Here is a 16,845-nt window from a genome sequence, read left to right as displayed (position 1 = left end):
TGTTTAGGACATTTTAAAGTGAGTAAACAGATTAGCTACAGATGGGACAAGAATCAGATTAATATCTGACTTCTCAGTGACAATAGTAAATGGAAAAAAAACAAGAGAACAATATCTTAAATATTCCGAAGGGAATTTTTACTCTGTCTAAAGTTCTCAGCTGAGCCAAACTCTCCAACAGATGTAAAAATAAAGGCATTTTCAGACATGCGTGGGTATGCAAGTTAACCTTGCATGAATTCTCTTTGAAAGGATTACTATTTAAAATGCTATCTTTATCATTTACTCAATTGTCAAATGTTTCTACTTAGGGAAAGTATGTGTGTTCCATTAAGTATTTATCAGAACATGTCCCTCACTGTTACTGATTTTTCCTGAAACTTTCTGGGTTTTTTGTTTGTGTGTTTGTTTCTGTTTTTTACTTTTTATTACAAGTTATAGACCAGCTTGTCTACCTAAAATATTTGGTTTTTTTGTATTCTTTCACATACTCAAAAACCATAACAATGAGCAGGCAGGCAAAGTCCTTTCCAGAATGGAGCTTACATTTCAGGTTTTGGTTTTTTTTTTTTTTTAACTATGTCAAATTGGGTCTTTATTTCTATTATGTTTTCTAACTGCTTTTTTGTACAGATGAAGATGATTCATTTTTGCACACTAATTTTGTACCCATCAGTTCCACAAGTTCTCATATTGTTCACAACACATGTATAACTGAGTATCTTGGGATTTCCAGGTATACAATGATCTGTAAATAGTGATATTGTACCACTCTTCCAATGTTTATAACTCTTATGTCTTTGTCTTGTCTAATTGCATTGGTTAAGCCTCCAGAACTACACCAAATAATAGTGATGACTGTAGATAAAATTGTCTTGCTGTTTATTTTAATGGCAATGCTTTTAGTGTTTCCTCATTGAGCAGACTGCTGGCTTTTGGGAAATATCCATCTTTCCTCTTTTATTGGGATTTTTTAAAAAATCAAGAATGGATGTTGAGATCTATTGGATGCCTTTTCAGCATATTTGGAGAAAATCATGCATAATTTTTTTCTTTTTTAATCACTTTTATCAGGGAAAATTCAGTTGCAAACAACAGAAAGGGGTTTAATACAGGGAATTGGCTGCATGTAAATCAGTAGAAAGCTGGAAGAGCAGGCTGTCTAGTAGTAGCTCCCGGAACCGTACTGCAAAACTGGCCCCACCCAGGGATCTGCCCCCTCTGTCATAGTCAGGAAGTCATGCTCCCATCCCACAGTTCGTGAGCATGTCATCTTAAGGTGATCTGGGAATGAGAGTCTGCCACCACAATTCTTAGCTCCAGGAACACACCTTCTTATCTTTCACCTCTGGATCAGAAAACCGATAAAAGGACTACCAGTCCAGAGTCTCACTGTGTCTGCTACAAGCTACCCCAGCAAAATGGCTGCCTCAGGTGCCACCAATTGTATTCTGAAAACAAGTTTCACACAAATGCATCTATCTGATTCTCAAACGTAATTCACATGGAAGACCCTGGCTGCAAGGGAGCCTGGGAAATGAAGATTCTGAACTTTCCAGCCTTTATGGTATAGGATGGCATACAAAAGAGAGATTGGGGTAGATACTGAATGAACCAGGTTACTGTACCCAACCACTTATTAAAATAGTGAATAATGTTAAATCATTCTTGAGACCATAGGGAAAAAATTCTTTTTCCCTTAATTATTTTAAGGTACTGCTGGATTCTGTTTGCTAAAACTTTGGTGAACATTTTAAAATCAGTATTCATAAGTGATTTTTGTGCTGTCAGTTTCTGGTAACAAGCATATGCTACTTTTGTTAATAGAATTTGGAAGCTTTCCTCTTATGCCTCTGCTCTGGAACAATTTAAAAAGCATTAGATGCCAGTCACAGTGGCTCACGCCTATAATCCCAGCACTTTTGGAGGCTGAGGCAGGTGGATTGCTTGAGGCCAGGAGTTTGAGACCATCCTGGACAATGTAAGGAGACCCCATCTTTACAAAAAAAAAAATTAAGAAATAGCTAGACATAGTGGGGCAGTGCTTATAGTCCTAGCTACTCAGGAGGCTGAGGTGGGAGGATCGCTTAAGCCTAGGAGTTCAAGGCTCCAGTGAGCTGTGATCATGCCCTTGCGCTCTAGCCTGGGTGACACAGCAAGAACCTGTCTCAGAAACAAACAGACAAAAAATAGCATTAGAGCCTATTTATTTCTTCCATAAAGATTTTGTAAGATTAGCCTGTGAAGCCCTCTGAGGCAGATGCTCTTTGGAAGCCTACCTCCTTGACAACTGTTTTCTTTTTTTCTTGTACATTTAATATTTAATGTTTAGATTTTTAATTCACTAATTTCAATAAATTGTGTTTTCTTAGAAAAAATGATTAATTTTACCTAAACGTTCAAATTTATTTGCAGGCAGTTGAGGGAAATAGGCTCCTATGATTATTTTATTTTCTTTTGTATCTTTTTATTATGTATTTTTGTGCTTTCTTAATTTTATTCTTGACCAGGTTAGCTAGTAATTTATCCATCTTAATTTGTTAAATTTATTCATTGGGATTACCATTTTTCTTAGTTTGATTTTATTATTTTCTTTTCTAATTCATTTTTCCTTATCTCCTTTTTGGTAGCTGTTTTTTTCCTCTATATTTTTTTAGCTGGGTAGTTAATTCATTTACTCTTATTCTTTTGTATTTTATTTATTTATTTATTTATTTATTTATTTATTTATTTATGACAGAGTCTCGCTCTTCTTTGCCCAGGCTGGAATGCAGTGGCGCGATCTTGGCTCACTGCAAGCACTGCCTCCTGGGTTCACGCCATTCTCCTGCCTCAGCCTCCTGAGTAGCTGGGACTACAGGCACCCCCCACCATACCAGGCTAATTTTTTTCTTTGTATTTTTTAGTAGAGATGGGGTTTCACCATGTTAACCAGGATAGTCTTGATCTCCTGACCTCATGATCCACCCGCCTCGGCCTCCCAAAGTGCTGGGATTACAGGCGTGAGCCACCGTGCCCGGCCTCTTTTTTATTTACTAATGCAATTATTGAAAACCACTGTTTCTTCTGAGGGTTGCTTTAATTGTATTCCATGGACACTAGTATGTAGTGTTATGTTTTCTAATTTAGCTGCAATTTTAGTTTTGATACCATCTTTGACTCTAGAGTTTTAAGAGAGTTTTAAAATTCCAGGTAATAGGGTCTTTTTGTCTTCTCAGTTGATTTGCTTTGTGATCAATGAAATATATCTGCATTATTTCTGCTTTTTGGCATTTACTGAGGATTTGGGGCCTACATTTTTGTGAAAGTATTAAAAAAGAAGGTATAATCCTTGTTTTCAGTGCACAGAGTCAATATGTGTCAATTAGACTTACCTTATAAAACATATCATTTAGTCTACTCTATATTGAAACCCCATTCTTTATACCCTTCTTCAGGTAGTCTCCCCACAGCCGCCTTAAAGAAGAAGATCAGCGATTCTGTGACAGGTGTCTAACAGCTAGAGCTCCAACCTCTGCCAAGGGAGTGAATACTCCTGCCTGCAATATTAAGAACCAAACCTTGCAGATATATTGATAGGAAGAGAAAAAAATCAACAAGTCATTACCTTTCATTCATTTACACTGACTGGCAGCCAGGTCAAGCACCTGCTTGGATTTGCATATTTATACAAAAACAAACCTCCCCAACTACATGCACTTTTTTGCTTTCTCTTTTGATTCCAGCAAGGTTTCCACTAGGCATTTTCCTCAGACTGACCTGTAATACCCTAAGAAGTCTCTCAACATGGCCTGCATCCATGCCCAAATCAGGGTGGGACATCCACTTCTTTGTTGTAGGCAAACTGGTTTGGTATCTGCAGTCTTAATGCTTAGTAACAGCCTAATGTTAGTTGATTTTCCTTCCAACATGAACAAGCTATAAGATGTTTCTGTGCTCCAGGTCACACCCATCACTAGACATTTCCTTTTCATTATATTTTATAGGTACCAGGTAATGTTAAACTAACAGTATCAGTTGGGATTATTATATCTCAGACTATGTATAACAAAAATCCAAAAGCAGTGGTTGAAAAAATAGTTAATTGCTTTTCTCACATAAAAAGCAGATTAGAGGTAGTCAGTACAGCTGTTAAAATTAGTACATGATAATTGTGAAAAATTCCCAACATTACCTAAGTCCCAACCATCCACTGATGTTTTATCATTTCTTAAACTACATTTCTTACCTTCTATATTCTTGAAGTACATTTCTTACCTTCTATATTTATTTACACCAAAAGGAGATAATAAGTGTTAATAAGAATGTTTGACACATAACAGGCAATCAAAAGTAGAAATTATTATTTTTTAAATAAATATTTAGACTTTTTCCTTTTATTATACCTGCCCTCAAACTATCTTATCTTAACAGCTACACTTGAAGATTCACTGTAGTTGCTGCAGCTGTTACAGTTGCTAAAGAATCCATTTTTTAGGCCCATCCTCGGGGAACTATAGTGTATTAGAGAGCGTCTGCTTAGGGAACTCTAACATTACCAAGGAATTGTAAAATAGAAGCCAAATGACTGGGAATTCTTTAAATAACTTTCTCTTTTTCATATCCAGAAATATAGTTTAAACAATAGAATATTCTATATGGAAATAGTGAAAAGTTGATAGAAGATGTTCAACTGTTTTTACCTGAGAGAGAATTGTGGAGGGAGCTATCACCCTATATGTAACATTGCTTAGCTTGCATTGTGATTTCACTAGTCAGTGAAAAACAATTTATTCCTGCCCTGCCCATTTATACTGGTGAATTCTAGAGGGCACTGTAAAATCATCCATTTGTTGGTGTATTTGAAAGATTAATACAAATATTTTGTTATAATTAAGCCTTATTTAAAAATCCAGTCCCCAGGCATACGAAGACATTTGATTTTGTGTAACTCTCTGGAACAATTCCACCCATTTTCAGCATATTATTCTGCGAACTTAGAATGAATCAAAACTGTCTCACCATCTGTTCAATTTGCAATAGTGATCCTTATGTAAAACATTTGAAAATCACTAGTTGCAACACTGGGCAACAAGTTCATTAATTGGGTTGAACTCGTTTGGTTATAATTGGAAAGTAGCCTCTTTTATCCTCTTACTGATCGCCTTTTAAACTTAATCTGATAGATATCTCTTCCCTCTCTCAGACAGTATCTTAGGTGGAGCCCATATATTTTCTGATGACTTTGACTACTACTCATTTTCAGGTATTGAAACGTCAGCGTTGCCTAAATCACAACCATCATATCATATCCAACGTAAAGCTTTTCCTTATTCCTGACCCAGAATCAGTAACAAGCAGAGGAGAAGAGAGGTAGAGTCTCTCCTTTCACTATCCTTGACCTACCCGCTTTCTGCATTCAACACACTGCTACTGAATACTTCAGGGTCAAGGGAGGTTGCTAATGAAAAGTCAGGAATTGGTGACAGTAAATATAGAGTATTTTTTTTTTCCAAAAAGCTGACAATGAAATGGAATAGAAAAAATAGAAGGCTGTGACTTGACTCACATATTGGTCATGAAACAATATTGAGTTATATGGTGCAGATGAGAGCCAGGCCTAAATAAAGTGATTCTAAAATGTTGAAACTACAAGACTGGGCAAAGGCATACCAGAATAAATGTAAACAAAAAGGAATCACCAGACAGTGATTTTAAATATAAGATTGAATTCATGGCAAAAATAATTAAACAGGAAGTATACTTTACAATAACAACAGGTGTAATCCACAATGAAAATCTAAGTTATATATTCTATACCCTAAATAACACAGCATCAATATTCATTAGAAGGACTACAGGAGATACAAGAAGAAAAAAATAGAAACATAAGTATCAGGAGACTAAGACAGGTTAAGAATTCAAAAAATTAAGTGAAGATTGGGAGGGAATACAATGATGTGCAGTAAAACTGACTATAAAATATTTTCAAATAGTATTTTAATAATAAGTAGACTTAGAGGAAAAATAGGCTTGCACCCAAGCCTATATTCATGAACCTTATGAACCAAGAAACAAGAAAAAGACAGGTTGGTATGGCAGGCAATGCTAGCAACTAACCCACTCATCCTCATAATAACCCCAATAAAGTATATTTTCAGGATGCTTCATAGCTAGGGTTGGCTGTGTGATTCAGTTATAGTTAATGATACCTAAGTGGAAGGCACTGGGTAGGAAGGACTTGTAGGAAAGCTTTTTTAAATGTGACAGGTCCACTGTCATCCTCCTTTTGCTCTTTGCCTTTATAGCAACAAACTGTAGATGTCCTGCCTCTGAGTTCACCCATCCACACTGACAGCCTCCACCTGTGTCCACGCTGCTCCACTTCTTGACCTAACAGCTTTCTCTAGAAGCTTGTTTAGTCATTGTATGGCAGCCTATAATGCTGGTGTTTAATGTTCTCACAGCAACGCTCAACCAGTGAGGTTTGGGATTTGGTAGATAGATAACTCAGCTTTCCCACCCCTTAGTAGGGAAACTCTAAGGAATGTCCTATAAGATTCCTCAGAGGTCCCCAGCTGGAGTGAGGCCCAGTTGCCCACAGTAGTAACCACTAAAACACTCTCTGTTGGCTTTTATCCCTTTCCTATTTCACTTTGTTGACACTGTCACTTGGCTTCTTGAGATCACTTCCCAAACAACCTACCTCCTGTACCCAAGTCCTTGTCTCATGATCTAATTTCATGGGAAACCAAACTGTGACAGCCCTTTTCCTTCTCCCTGTCTAGAATGTAAGTCTGAGGATTGGATAGAAAGAGATAGCATGATATCTATTTTCAGAGAGTATATACTATAAATGGAAACTCTTAAGATAATGATTCTAAAAATAATACCAAAATTAAGAAAAGTGATCAAAGTAGCAATAAAGAAAAGTGAGTGTCTTTATATATTCAAAGAAAAATAAGCTAGAAGATATAAAGGAAGGGCAAATCCAGCTTACAGTTGCAATAAATATTGTTAGACTCAAGAAAAAAGAGAAAATCTTTAATTTTCAAAGATGCAAAAGTGGACTTGAACAAATGTAAAAAAATGTAAATATGCTTTGTTCATGGATAGGACAACTGCACCTCATACACATGTTAATTCTTTCCAAGTTAATAAATGTAATGTGATTCCAATGAAAATGCCAAGCTTTTTTCCCCAAAGTAGACTATTGATTCAAAGTTCCTACGGAAAATGAGCAAGCAGGGAAAGCTAAGAAAACTCTGGAAAAGAAGAACAATGAGAGAAACAAGTCCAATAAGCTATTAAAACATTTCATTAAGTCCTTATAAATTAAAAAGTATCTATTCATTAATACATAAGTAGACAGATACAATGGTAGAAGAGAATAGAAAATTCAGAAGAAATAGGACAATTATATATGAAAAGTTAAGTGACATCAAAAATTACCATTGAACATATACTTTTAAAGAATAATGTTGAAATAACTAGATAATCATTTGGGTAAAACTAAAAATTGGGTCCATATCTCACATTGAATATCAGAATGAAATCCAAATAATCCAGATATCTAAATGTGAAAGGTGAAAACACAGAAGAAAACAGGAATTCACTTCATTATAAACTTGGAGTGAGAAATGCCTTTCTAGGATGATTACAAATCCAAAAGCATTGGAAAAAATAATAAAAGACTGACAAATTTAACTACACAAAAATAAAAAGAATTTGTTCAAAGCAAAAAAAGGAAAAGTAATAAAACAAATTTAAAACTTGAGAGAAATATTTGCAATTTATAACACAGAGTATATCATAAGCTTCTAATTAATAAACAGCTCTTAAAAACTGAGAAGAAAGGTACTAAATACCAGTTGGGAAAAGATGTAAAGAGATAGTTTAAAAAAAAAAAAAAAGCAAGCAATTGTCAATTGTCCTTAAACTTATGAAAAAGGCTGACCTTCCTTATAATAACATAAAGGCGTACAGACATCCCTCAGAAATATTGCAGGAAATATTACACACAAATTTGAGGTTTCCAAGTGCATATAAAAGTTATGTTTACACTATATTGTAGTCTATTAAGTGTGTAATAACATTACATCTAAAAAAGCAATGTACATATCTTAATTTTAAAGTACTTCATTGCTAAAAATGCTAACAATCATCTGAGACTTCAGTGAATTATAGTATTTTTTTGCTAATGGTCTTACCTCTATGTTGATGGTGGCTGCTGAAGATTGTGGAGGCTGTGGCAATTTCATAAAATAAGTCAATGGAAGTTTGCCACCTCAATTGATTCTTCCTTTCACAAAAGATTTCTCTGTAGCATTCTATGCTTTTTGATAGCATTTTACTCAGAGTGAAACTTCTTCCAAAATTAAAGATGGAAGAATGGTCAATTGGTGGAGTAGTCAGAATACACACATTTATTAAGTTCAGCATGCTTCATGTTGCCCCAAAACAATTAAAATAGTAACGTCAAACATCATTGGTCACAGATCACCATAATAGGAAACAAGTTTGAAATACTGTGAGAATATTTTGAGAAATACCATCACGTTACCAAAACACGACACAAAGATGTAGTGAAAACATGCTGTTGGAAAAACGGCGCCAATAGATTTGCTTGACACAGGATTGCCACAAACCTTCAATCTGTAAAAAATGCGGTGCCTGCAAAGCACAATAAAGTGGAGCACAATAAAAACAGGTATGCCCATATTAAAATTACTGAGAGATACCATTTTTCATCTCTTCAGATTTTCAAAAATCCAACAACTTAAATACTAAGATCGCAAGTAATAAAGAAGCAAGCACCCTCACACATTGTAAGTGGGAGTGCAAGATGATACAACTCCTATGGAGAGGAATTTAGCAATATCTAACTAGGTTGCATTAGCATTTAACCTTTGACCTAGCTATTCTAGTGAAGATAATCACTTTCCCAAATATGAAGTACTTATGAATCATCACTTGCAACAACAAAAGATTAGAAATCACCTAAATATCTATTAGCAGATGACTGGCTGAATAAAATAATGGAGGATTATGCATTTAATTTTTAAAATTTGGGAAAATTTCTGGGAACTGACACGAAGCAAGTTCCAGTATATATTGTTAAGCAAAAATTTCAAGGTGCAGAGTATAATATATGTGTTATCAGTTGAATTGTGTCCTCGAAAGAGATATGCTGAAGTCCTAATCCCTGGTACCTACGAATGTGACCTGATTTGAAAACTGGGTCTTTCCAAATGTAATCAAGTTAAAATGGGGTCATACTGCATTAGAATGGGCCTTAAACCAGTGACTGGTATTCTTATAAGAGGAAAGTTTGGACACAGAGACACAGATATGTGTTGTGCAATGGTGGAGGTAGAAATTGGAGTAATGCTTCTACAAGCCAAGGAGTCTCAAGATTGCTGGCAATCATTGGAAGCTAGAAGAGGGGCATGGAACAGATTTTCCTACTAGGCCCCCATGAAGAAACCAGACCTGCCAATACCTTGGTTTTGAACTTCTGGCCTCCTATACTATGAGAGAATAAATTTCTGTTGTTATAAACCACCCAGTTTATGGCACTTCATTATGCAGCCCTAGAACACTAATACAATATGCTAGATGTTTTTGTAAGAAAAAAATAAAAATAAAAACTTGTCTATTTACCTTTTTTGTTTTGTAAATGAAACATAAAAGAACCAGAAATTAATACAATTATTTACCATAGAGGATTAGTTGGAAGGGCATGGAGAGGATATGTTGGGGAGTAAGACTTCTTTAAACATACCTTGTCATAAAGTTTTGACTTTATGCATGCTATACATAATTTACAAATTTTGTTTTGAAAGAAAATAAAACAAAAAAGGAAACACTGAAATTGAACACAAATGTAATCAAAAGAACTGAAATATATATCAAATTGATTCCACAGCACATAGAGAAAAGGGTGATTTCAGAAAACTTTTGAACACAGTACTCTAGATATCCTATGCAGGATATACTCTAAAAACAATAGGAAGTGCAAAATGAGCTTAGACTTCACTTTATTTTTAGTGGTAGTATTAAAATTGTAAAAGACCACTCAACTCAAATCGTTGGTTGACTTATTTTTTTCCGAGGCTGCAAGATAATTCTGTACTAACAATTACAGGAATTCAGACAGCGCTATAGTAACAGGGCTCATTTGGATAAAAGGTAATACAAAAATTAAAGAAATTTTACCTTCTCAATACAACCAAGCAACTTACTTCCTCCTACTTCACACAGGGGTGGGGAGGTGAGGTCAGCCATCTCCTCCCTCCAAACTTCCCAACTACCTTGTGCTGCAACCCGTGTGTGCAGGACTCTCCAGCCTCCCCATAGTCCCCACCCACTACCTCCCTGTGTCAGAAGAGTCTGTGCTTCTATCAAAGACCAAATCTCCCACTTATGCTCTGGACTCCATCAGTCTGACTTTCAAGAGGGTCTGACTGCCTTTCTCCTGCAGCATCAAACTTCTGTCTCCACTAGATAATTCCCAGCAGCATGAAAAACTCCTAGTAGTCCAAACCTTGAAACAACACAACGAAGACCCTCTTTGATCACACATCCTCCCCCAGCTACCACTTCATTTCCCTGAACACCTGCACCACAAAATCGATCAAAATCATGGTGAAAAGACACTGTTTCTATCTCGTCATCTCCATTATCTCCTCAATGCAGTCAGTCAGGCTTTGGTGTCCCCACCCCATAAGCCCATGGCCTCCCTCTTGCCAAATGCAACCATCATTTCTTTGTTACCCCTTCATTCAGCCTCTAGGCAGTGAACCACACAGCTTTCTCCTCCTCCTCCTCTTCCTTCTTCTTTCCTCTTCTTCTTTCTTCTTCTTATTTCTTCTCCTCCTCCTTCTCCTCTTTCTCCTCGTCCTTCTCCTCCTCCCCCTCCTCCTTCTCCTCCTCCCCCTCCTCCTTCTCCTCCTCCCTCCTCCTCCTTCTCCCTTCTTCTTCTCCCTTCTTCTTCTCCCTTCTTCTTCTTCTTCCTCCTCCTCCTCTTCTTCTTCTTCCTTTTTCCTTCTTCCTTCTTTTTTTTTTTTGAGACGAAGTCTCACTCTGTTACCAGGCTGGAGTGAGGTGACAGGATCTCAGCTCACTGCAACCTCTGACTCCCAGGTTCAAGCGATTCTCCTGCCTCAGCCTCCCGAGTAGCTGGGACTACAGGCTCGCGCCACCATACCCAGCTAATTTTTGTATTTTTAGTAGAGATGGGGTTTCAACATGTTGGCCAGGATGGTCTCGATCTCCTGACCTCGTGATCCGCCCACCTTGGACTCCCAAAGTGCTGGGATTACAGGCGTGAGCCACCGCGTCCGGCCTCTTCTTCAAAAGCTTCCCTCCGCAGACTTCAGGTTTTCCTCCCTTCTCACAGATCTCTCCATCTCGGTCCCCTTCTCCTCTTGTCCGTGGTCACCTTCTTGGAGTGCCCTAGGCTTAATTCTCAGACTTCAATTTATACTCACCCTGGGTGAGCTCATTCAGTCTTATTTCAAATATTTTCTATAGGAAGGCCAAATTCATATATTTAGCTCTCTCTCTCCTGGGCCCCAGAGGCATTTATCCAGCTACCTGTTTAATATTTCTACCAGGATGGTCTCTGGAGTCAGGCTGTCTAGATAGGTATCCTACCCTCTACCTGTGCGGCCATGTGATCCTTAACTTTATCACCGAAATGGAGATGATAATAGTACCTACTTCATGAAGTTATTTGTGAGGATTAAATGCAAAAGTGCATATAAAGCACTTATAACAGTGCTGGCACAAAGGAATTGCTCAATAAATACCTATTTGTTTACTTGTTTAAACTCTGTACTAGAAGTGAGAGGAGGAAACTTACCTATGTGTCTAATTCAACAAAATTCCCAAGGCCTAGAACAGTGCCTGACATATGATAGCAGATCCATATTGACTGACTGAATGAATCGATTTCTGTAAAGGGGGAAAAGGTAGTACCTACAGAAATCAGCTCAGTTGCCACAGGTTGTCTTGACTGGAAGCGTCATCTGTGGCTTTTTTCCAACTTTCCAGCACTGCATTTTTGGAATCTGTCTTCTCATTGACCAAGTCCTAGGAATGCAACTGTGGCATTCCTGCCTCTGATGTCTGGTTCTGTGGCGCATGCTGGGTATTTTTCTTTAAAAATGTAAAATATGATTTATTGTTAGAATCATTGATAATGTTTTTTCATTTAGACTCAGTCCCAGCAGCGCTAAGTAGAAACCTAGAAAGCGGATGTATACTAGGCAAAAATATATATATATTGACTACAACACGGATAAAATGTAAGGACGATGTAAGACAATGAATTTTCTTGACAGGTATGGGACTGGGCTGGCAGAGTCGGTTAAGTGCCCAAAGGGTGTACAAATACGCGACAGGGCAGAGCGCAGCCCCTGCCCCGCCCCCACACCCGCCCGCCCCCAGCACCCCAGACCCGCCCCAGCACCCCAGACCCGCCCCTCCCCTACATCCCTGCTCCGCCCGGCACCCTGCCCCTCCCTCGCCCCGCCCCTCCCCGCCTGAATCCCGGGCCGAGTCTCGCATCTCGGCCCCGCCCTGCACCCCAGTCCCGCCCCTCCCGCACCCCCACTCCCCTGCACCCCCGCGTCTCAGCCCCGCCCTGCATCCCGACCCCGCCCTACGTCTCGTCCCCGCCCTGCATCCCGGCCAAGCCCGCAGCGCAGGGAGCGGTCTGCAGAGGCCGAGGTGCGCCGGCCACGAATCCCCAGGCGCCGGTGGCTGCCGCGGCCCGAGCAGCTCGGCGGGTAAACATGGCCGCACTGACGACGGTTGTGGTAGCGGCTGCGGCCACCGCGGTAGCCGGGGCTGTGGCAGGGGCGGGCGCGGCCACCGGGACCGGCGTGGGAGCAACGCCAGCGCCTCAACAGGTAAATCCGGGAGAACAGAGAGCTGCTGTGGCGGCAGGCGTGGGGTCGGGGGCTGCAGGCCCTGTCTGAACAGGTGCCTTCTGCAGCGCCAGCGGGAGGCGGGAGGCGCGGCGTTCGCCTCCCCTGCTCGGGGCCTGGCACGCGCCGGGCGTTGCTCTTTGTTGGCTTGTGCGTTTAACAGCTTTTGCAGAGCCGCCTCCATGTGGTTTCGGAGTCGAGGAAGACCTGGGTGGGAACCCGGCTCTGCCGCTTCCTAGCCGCGTGATAAGAACATATGCTCTCGGAGACTCACTTTCTTCTCTAAAAATTGGGAATAGTAACATGCACCTCCCGAGCTTTGGATTAACGTTATGTCTGGGGAGCCCCTGGCACAGTGCTTGGTTGGAGGGGGACTCTGTGCTCAGTAATTGGTGGCAGCTGTGTTACTGTACCGGCCCTGGGAACACAAGGAGAAAGACAATATGGGATGGTCGGAGGCAGAGGTGTTTCCAGTGATCGGTTTAGGACCCTTTCTAGGTGGTGAGGACCAGGTATCTTTGTTCAGATGTTATCAGCTCAACGAGACTTTCCATGATCTCTCTCAACTGAATCCCCTTAAGCGGCACACCCAGTCCCTGTTTCTGGTTTTATTTTTCCCCATAGCACTTAGTACCATATATTACATTACGTATTTTATTTCTATTGTTTATGTTTCTCCTCACACCCTCACCCTTCCTCGCACCCCCATGAGAATGTAAGCTCCATGAGGGCAGAAAGTATTGGAAATTTTATTCTTTATTGTATTCCCAGCACCAAGAACTATGCCTGTTGTGTAGTGCTTGGACTATAGTATGCACTTACTAAATAATTTGTGGATCAATATAAACCTGAAGGAAGGCTGTCAGGAGCTGAGGACAGGTTCCATCTTTTTCCTCCTTTAAGGAAATACAGTGTCTTTACTCGTAGACATTCAGGAAATTCCACCTACGGAAAATTTTCTCACACATCCTCTATCATTCTCTTTATTATTCTAACTCTGGCCCAAGTATCTCAGGAAAAAATATAAAATATATAAAAATACATAAAGTATTTTTAAGTACTATGCTTAAAAAAATGTGTGACCCCATGTTGCTGGGTTTCTCCATCATTTGTTCTCTAAATTCTTGTAGCAATGTTTTATCTTGTGATCTGCATTTCTTGCAAGTTGCCTAATGTTGTTATTGGTGCACACTTTTGTGGTGTTTGCCTCCTCAGGGGTTGGATCAGATCACCTGTGGAGCTCTTTCAGCCATTTTATCAATCACCTAGAGGATATCTAGCAATGTTTGGAGACATATTTGGCTGTCAGAGTGGGGAGCAGGGGGGTGTTGAGGGGCTGCTAGCATCTAATGGATAGATGCCGGAGAACAGCCACCTACAACAAAAAATCATCTGGTCCAAAAGTCAGTAGTGCTGAGATTGAGAACCGTGGTGTATACTTTCTTACCACTTTAGTAGGGAAAGCAGAGCCTCATTGTTGAGAATCTACCTCAGCATAATTAGGTAGAATTCTTCACATGTGTTTGGGCTTTTTCTTTAAAAAAAAAAACAAAACAGAATTACTGCATGCTATATTGTGATAATGTTTAGGAGTTTACATGTTATCCATCTTTGTACTTCCCCCAGCATACCACACACACATACCTATACACAAAAATTCTACAGCCTGACACTGAACTTGAATATTTGTCATAAGATTAAATGAACAGATATTCCTACTGACTTTAACACTGAAACCAACTAGTATTTTCTTGAGAAGAGATAATTTTCCTGATGGCAATCTCATGATACTAGAGATGTCTACCAAAATATCTAAAGTTCCTGTCAGCTAGAGCTTCTATAACAAAATACTACAGACTTGGTGGCTAAAACAACAAAAGTTTATTTTCTCACAGTTTTAGAAGCTAGAAGTTCAAGATCAAGTTGCCCTTAGGGTTGGTTTCTGGTGAGGCCTCTCTTCCTGGCCTGTAGGCAGCCACCTTCTCACTGTGTCCTCACATAGTCTTTTCTCTCTTACAAGAGGAGAGAAAGAGATCTCTGGCATCTCTTCTTATAGGGTCACCAGTTCTATCAAATTAGGTCCCCACCTTAATGACCTCATTTAACCTAAAGGCCCTATCTCCAGATAGAGTTATTTGGGGATCAGACCTTCTACATAGGAATTTTGAGGGAACACAATTCAGTCCATCACAGTTTCTTTAAATTACTTTGGAGTAATTATCTCTGAAGTTTTGAAACTATTATATATTTTATTTTACAATACCCTCAGGGCGTGGAATCTCATAAATTCCTCACTTACTATGAAAAGTGTGTTACTTTTCTATCTATGCTTTTTAGTATTTGTATATTATTTATTCATAACCCTCTTAGCTATTCCCTTTCAAATCTGAAGACCACAAATCTCTATCCACCTCTCCAATGTCATTTCCCTCTTGTTCCCAGTTGTTCTCTTGATTATTGTAGTTGCTGAATTATGACTTTTTTGAAGTATCTCTAACAGCATCACATTAGTGTGATGCTGGTTTTATACCAGCTTAAGGCCCTATCTTCTGTTTTGTTTCTAAGGACCTTCCCTCTGATGACCTGAATTTTATGTTCCTTGGCTGCATGAAATAACCCTTCAATAATAACTGTTTTCACCTGTGACTGTGTAATCTTACATAGTAAAAGGGACTTTGCAGATGTGATTAAGATAAATTAAATATCTTAATTATCTGAGTGGATCTGGTGTAATCAGAAAGGTCCTTATAAGAGAGACATGGGAAGATCAGAGTCAGAAGTAGGAGATGTGATGATGGAAGGAAGAGGATGGAGTAATGTGAGGAAGGGGCCATTAGCCAAGGAATGAAGGTGGCTCTAGATGCTGGAAATAAAAGGTAAGAGGGTGGATTCTTCCCTGAAGCTTCCAGAAGGAATGTAGCCCTATTAACACCTTTGTTTTAATTAACATTATTTTTAATTGACAAATCATAATTATATACTTTATGGGGTTCAATATGATGTTTTGATATATGTATACAATGTGGAATGATTAAACCAGGCTAATAATTAACATATCTATCACCTCACTTATTTTTTCTGGTGAAACATTTGAAATTTACTCTGTTATTTTGAGACACGCAATAACATCATTATTGACTATGGTTAACCTACTGTGCAGTAGATCCCAACATATTCCTCCTGTCTATCTGAAACTTTGCACCATTTGACCAACTCCCTATATCTTTCCTTGCCCTCCCACCAGCCTCTGGCAACTGTTGTTCTACTCTGTATTAGATTCCATGTGCAGTCTAAGTAAGATTATACAGGATTTGCATCTCTGTGTCTGGCTTGTTTCACTTACCATAATGTCCTCCAGGTTCACACTTTGATTTTAGACTAGACCTCCAGAACTATAAGGGAATAAATTTCTGTTGTTTAAGCCACTGCATTTGTGGTAAACTAACTTGTGGTGAGTTCGTTACAGCAGCAATAGGAGACACCAGGAAAGACCTAAGAAAGCTCTCAGTCCTCATCCTTGTTTGGCTTTGAAGCACTATGCTGGCAGAAAGTAAAGACTAAGGTAGGGTTGTAAACTGCCTGCCTGCATGTAGGAGGTATGCTTCAGCATGCATACAGACCCCCTTTCCCAAAGGTAGCAAACACTAGGACACACAGTGGTTCAATGCATCTAAGGAAATCTCTGACCAATTATTGGCTGACAACTGAACTAACCAACCAGAGATTTCACTGCCACACCTGACAAAGACTACAGACTTTACAGAATTCGTTTAGGAAAGTGACCAAACAGCAACAAAACAAACCCTGGTAAGGGGAGAAAATCTCATTTTTAGAGTTGTCACATTATATTATTTTATATGTCCAGTCTTTAACAAAATTATGAAACATGGCAAGAAGGTATGGTTCACACATGGGGAAAACAGTAAAAAGG

General features: G+C 39.1%; 1 protein-coding gene across 3 annotated transcripts in view; it reads left to right on the top strand.

Moving 5' to 3' along the window:
- Positions 1-12,567: 12,567 nt before the first annotated feature.
- The window catches only part of CCDC112 (coiled-coil domain containing 112), a 29,732-nt gene continuing 25,454 nt past the window's right edge, over positions 12,568-16,845 (top strand). The window contains exon 1 of one of the 3 annotated variants that reach the window (XM_003900008.3): positions 12,568-12,896. In XM_003900008.3, the coding sequence (XP_003900057.1) occupies positions 12,780-12,896 (117 nt within the window). In that variant the 5' untranslated portion in view covers positions 12,568-12,779. Of the gene's footprint in view, positions 12,897-12,985; positions 13,427-14,884; positions 15,791-16,845 lie in introns of those variants that run through there. The other 2 variants (XM_003900009.5, XM_009208910.4) reach the window with 2 other exon arrangements.

The sequence above is a fragment of the Papio anubis genome, chromosome 5, assembly GCF_008728515.1.
Source record: "Papio anubis isolate 15944 chromosome 5, Panubis1.0, whole genome shotgun sequence".
Taxonomy (NCBI): Eukaryota; Metazoa; Chordata; class Mammalia; order Primates; family Cercopithecidae; genus Papio; species Papio anubis.
The sequence above is the reverse complement of the archived record's forward strand: the minus strand, read 5'-3'. Positions and strand labels throughout refer to the sequence as shown.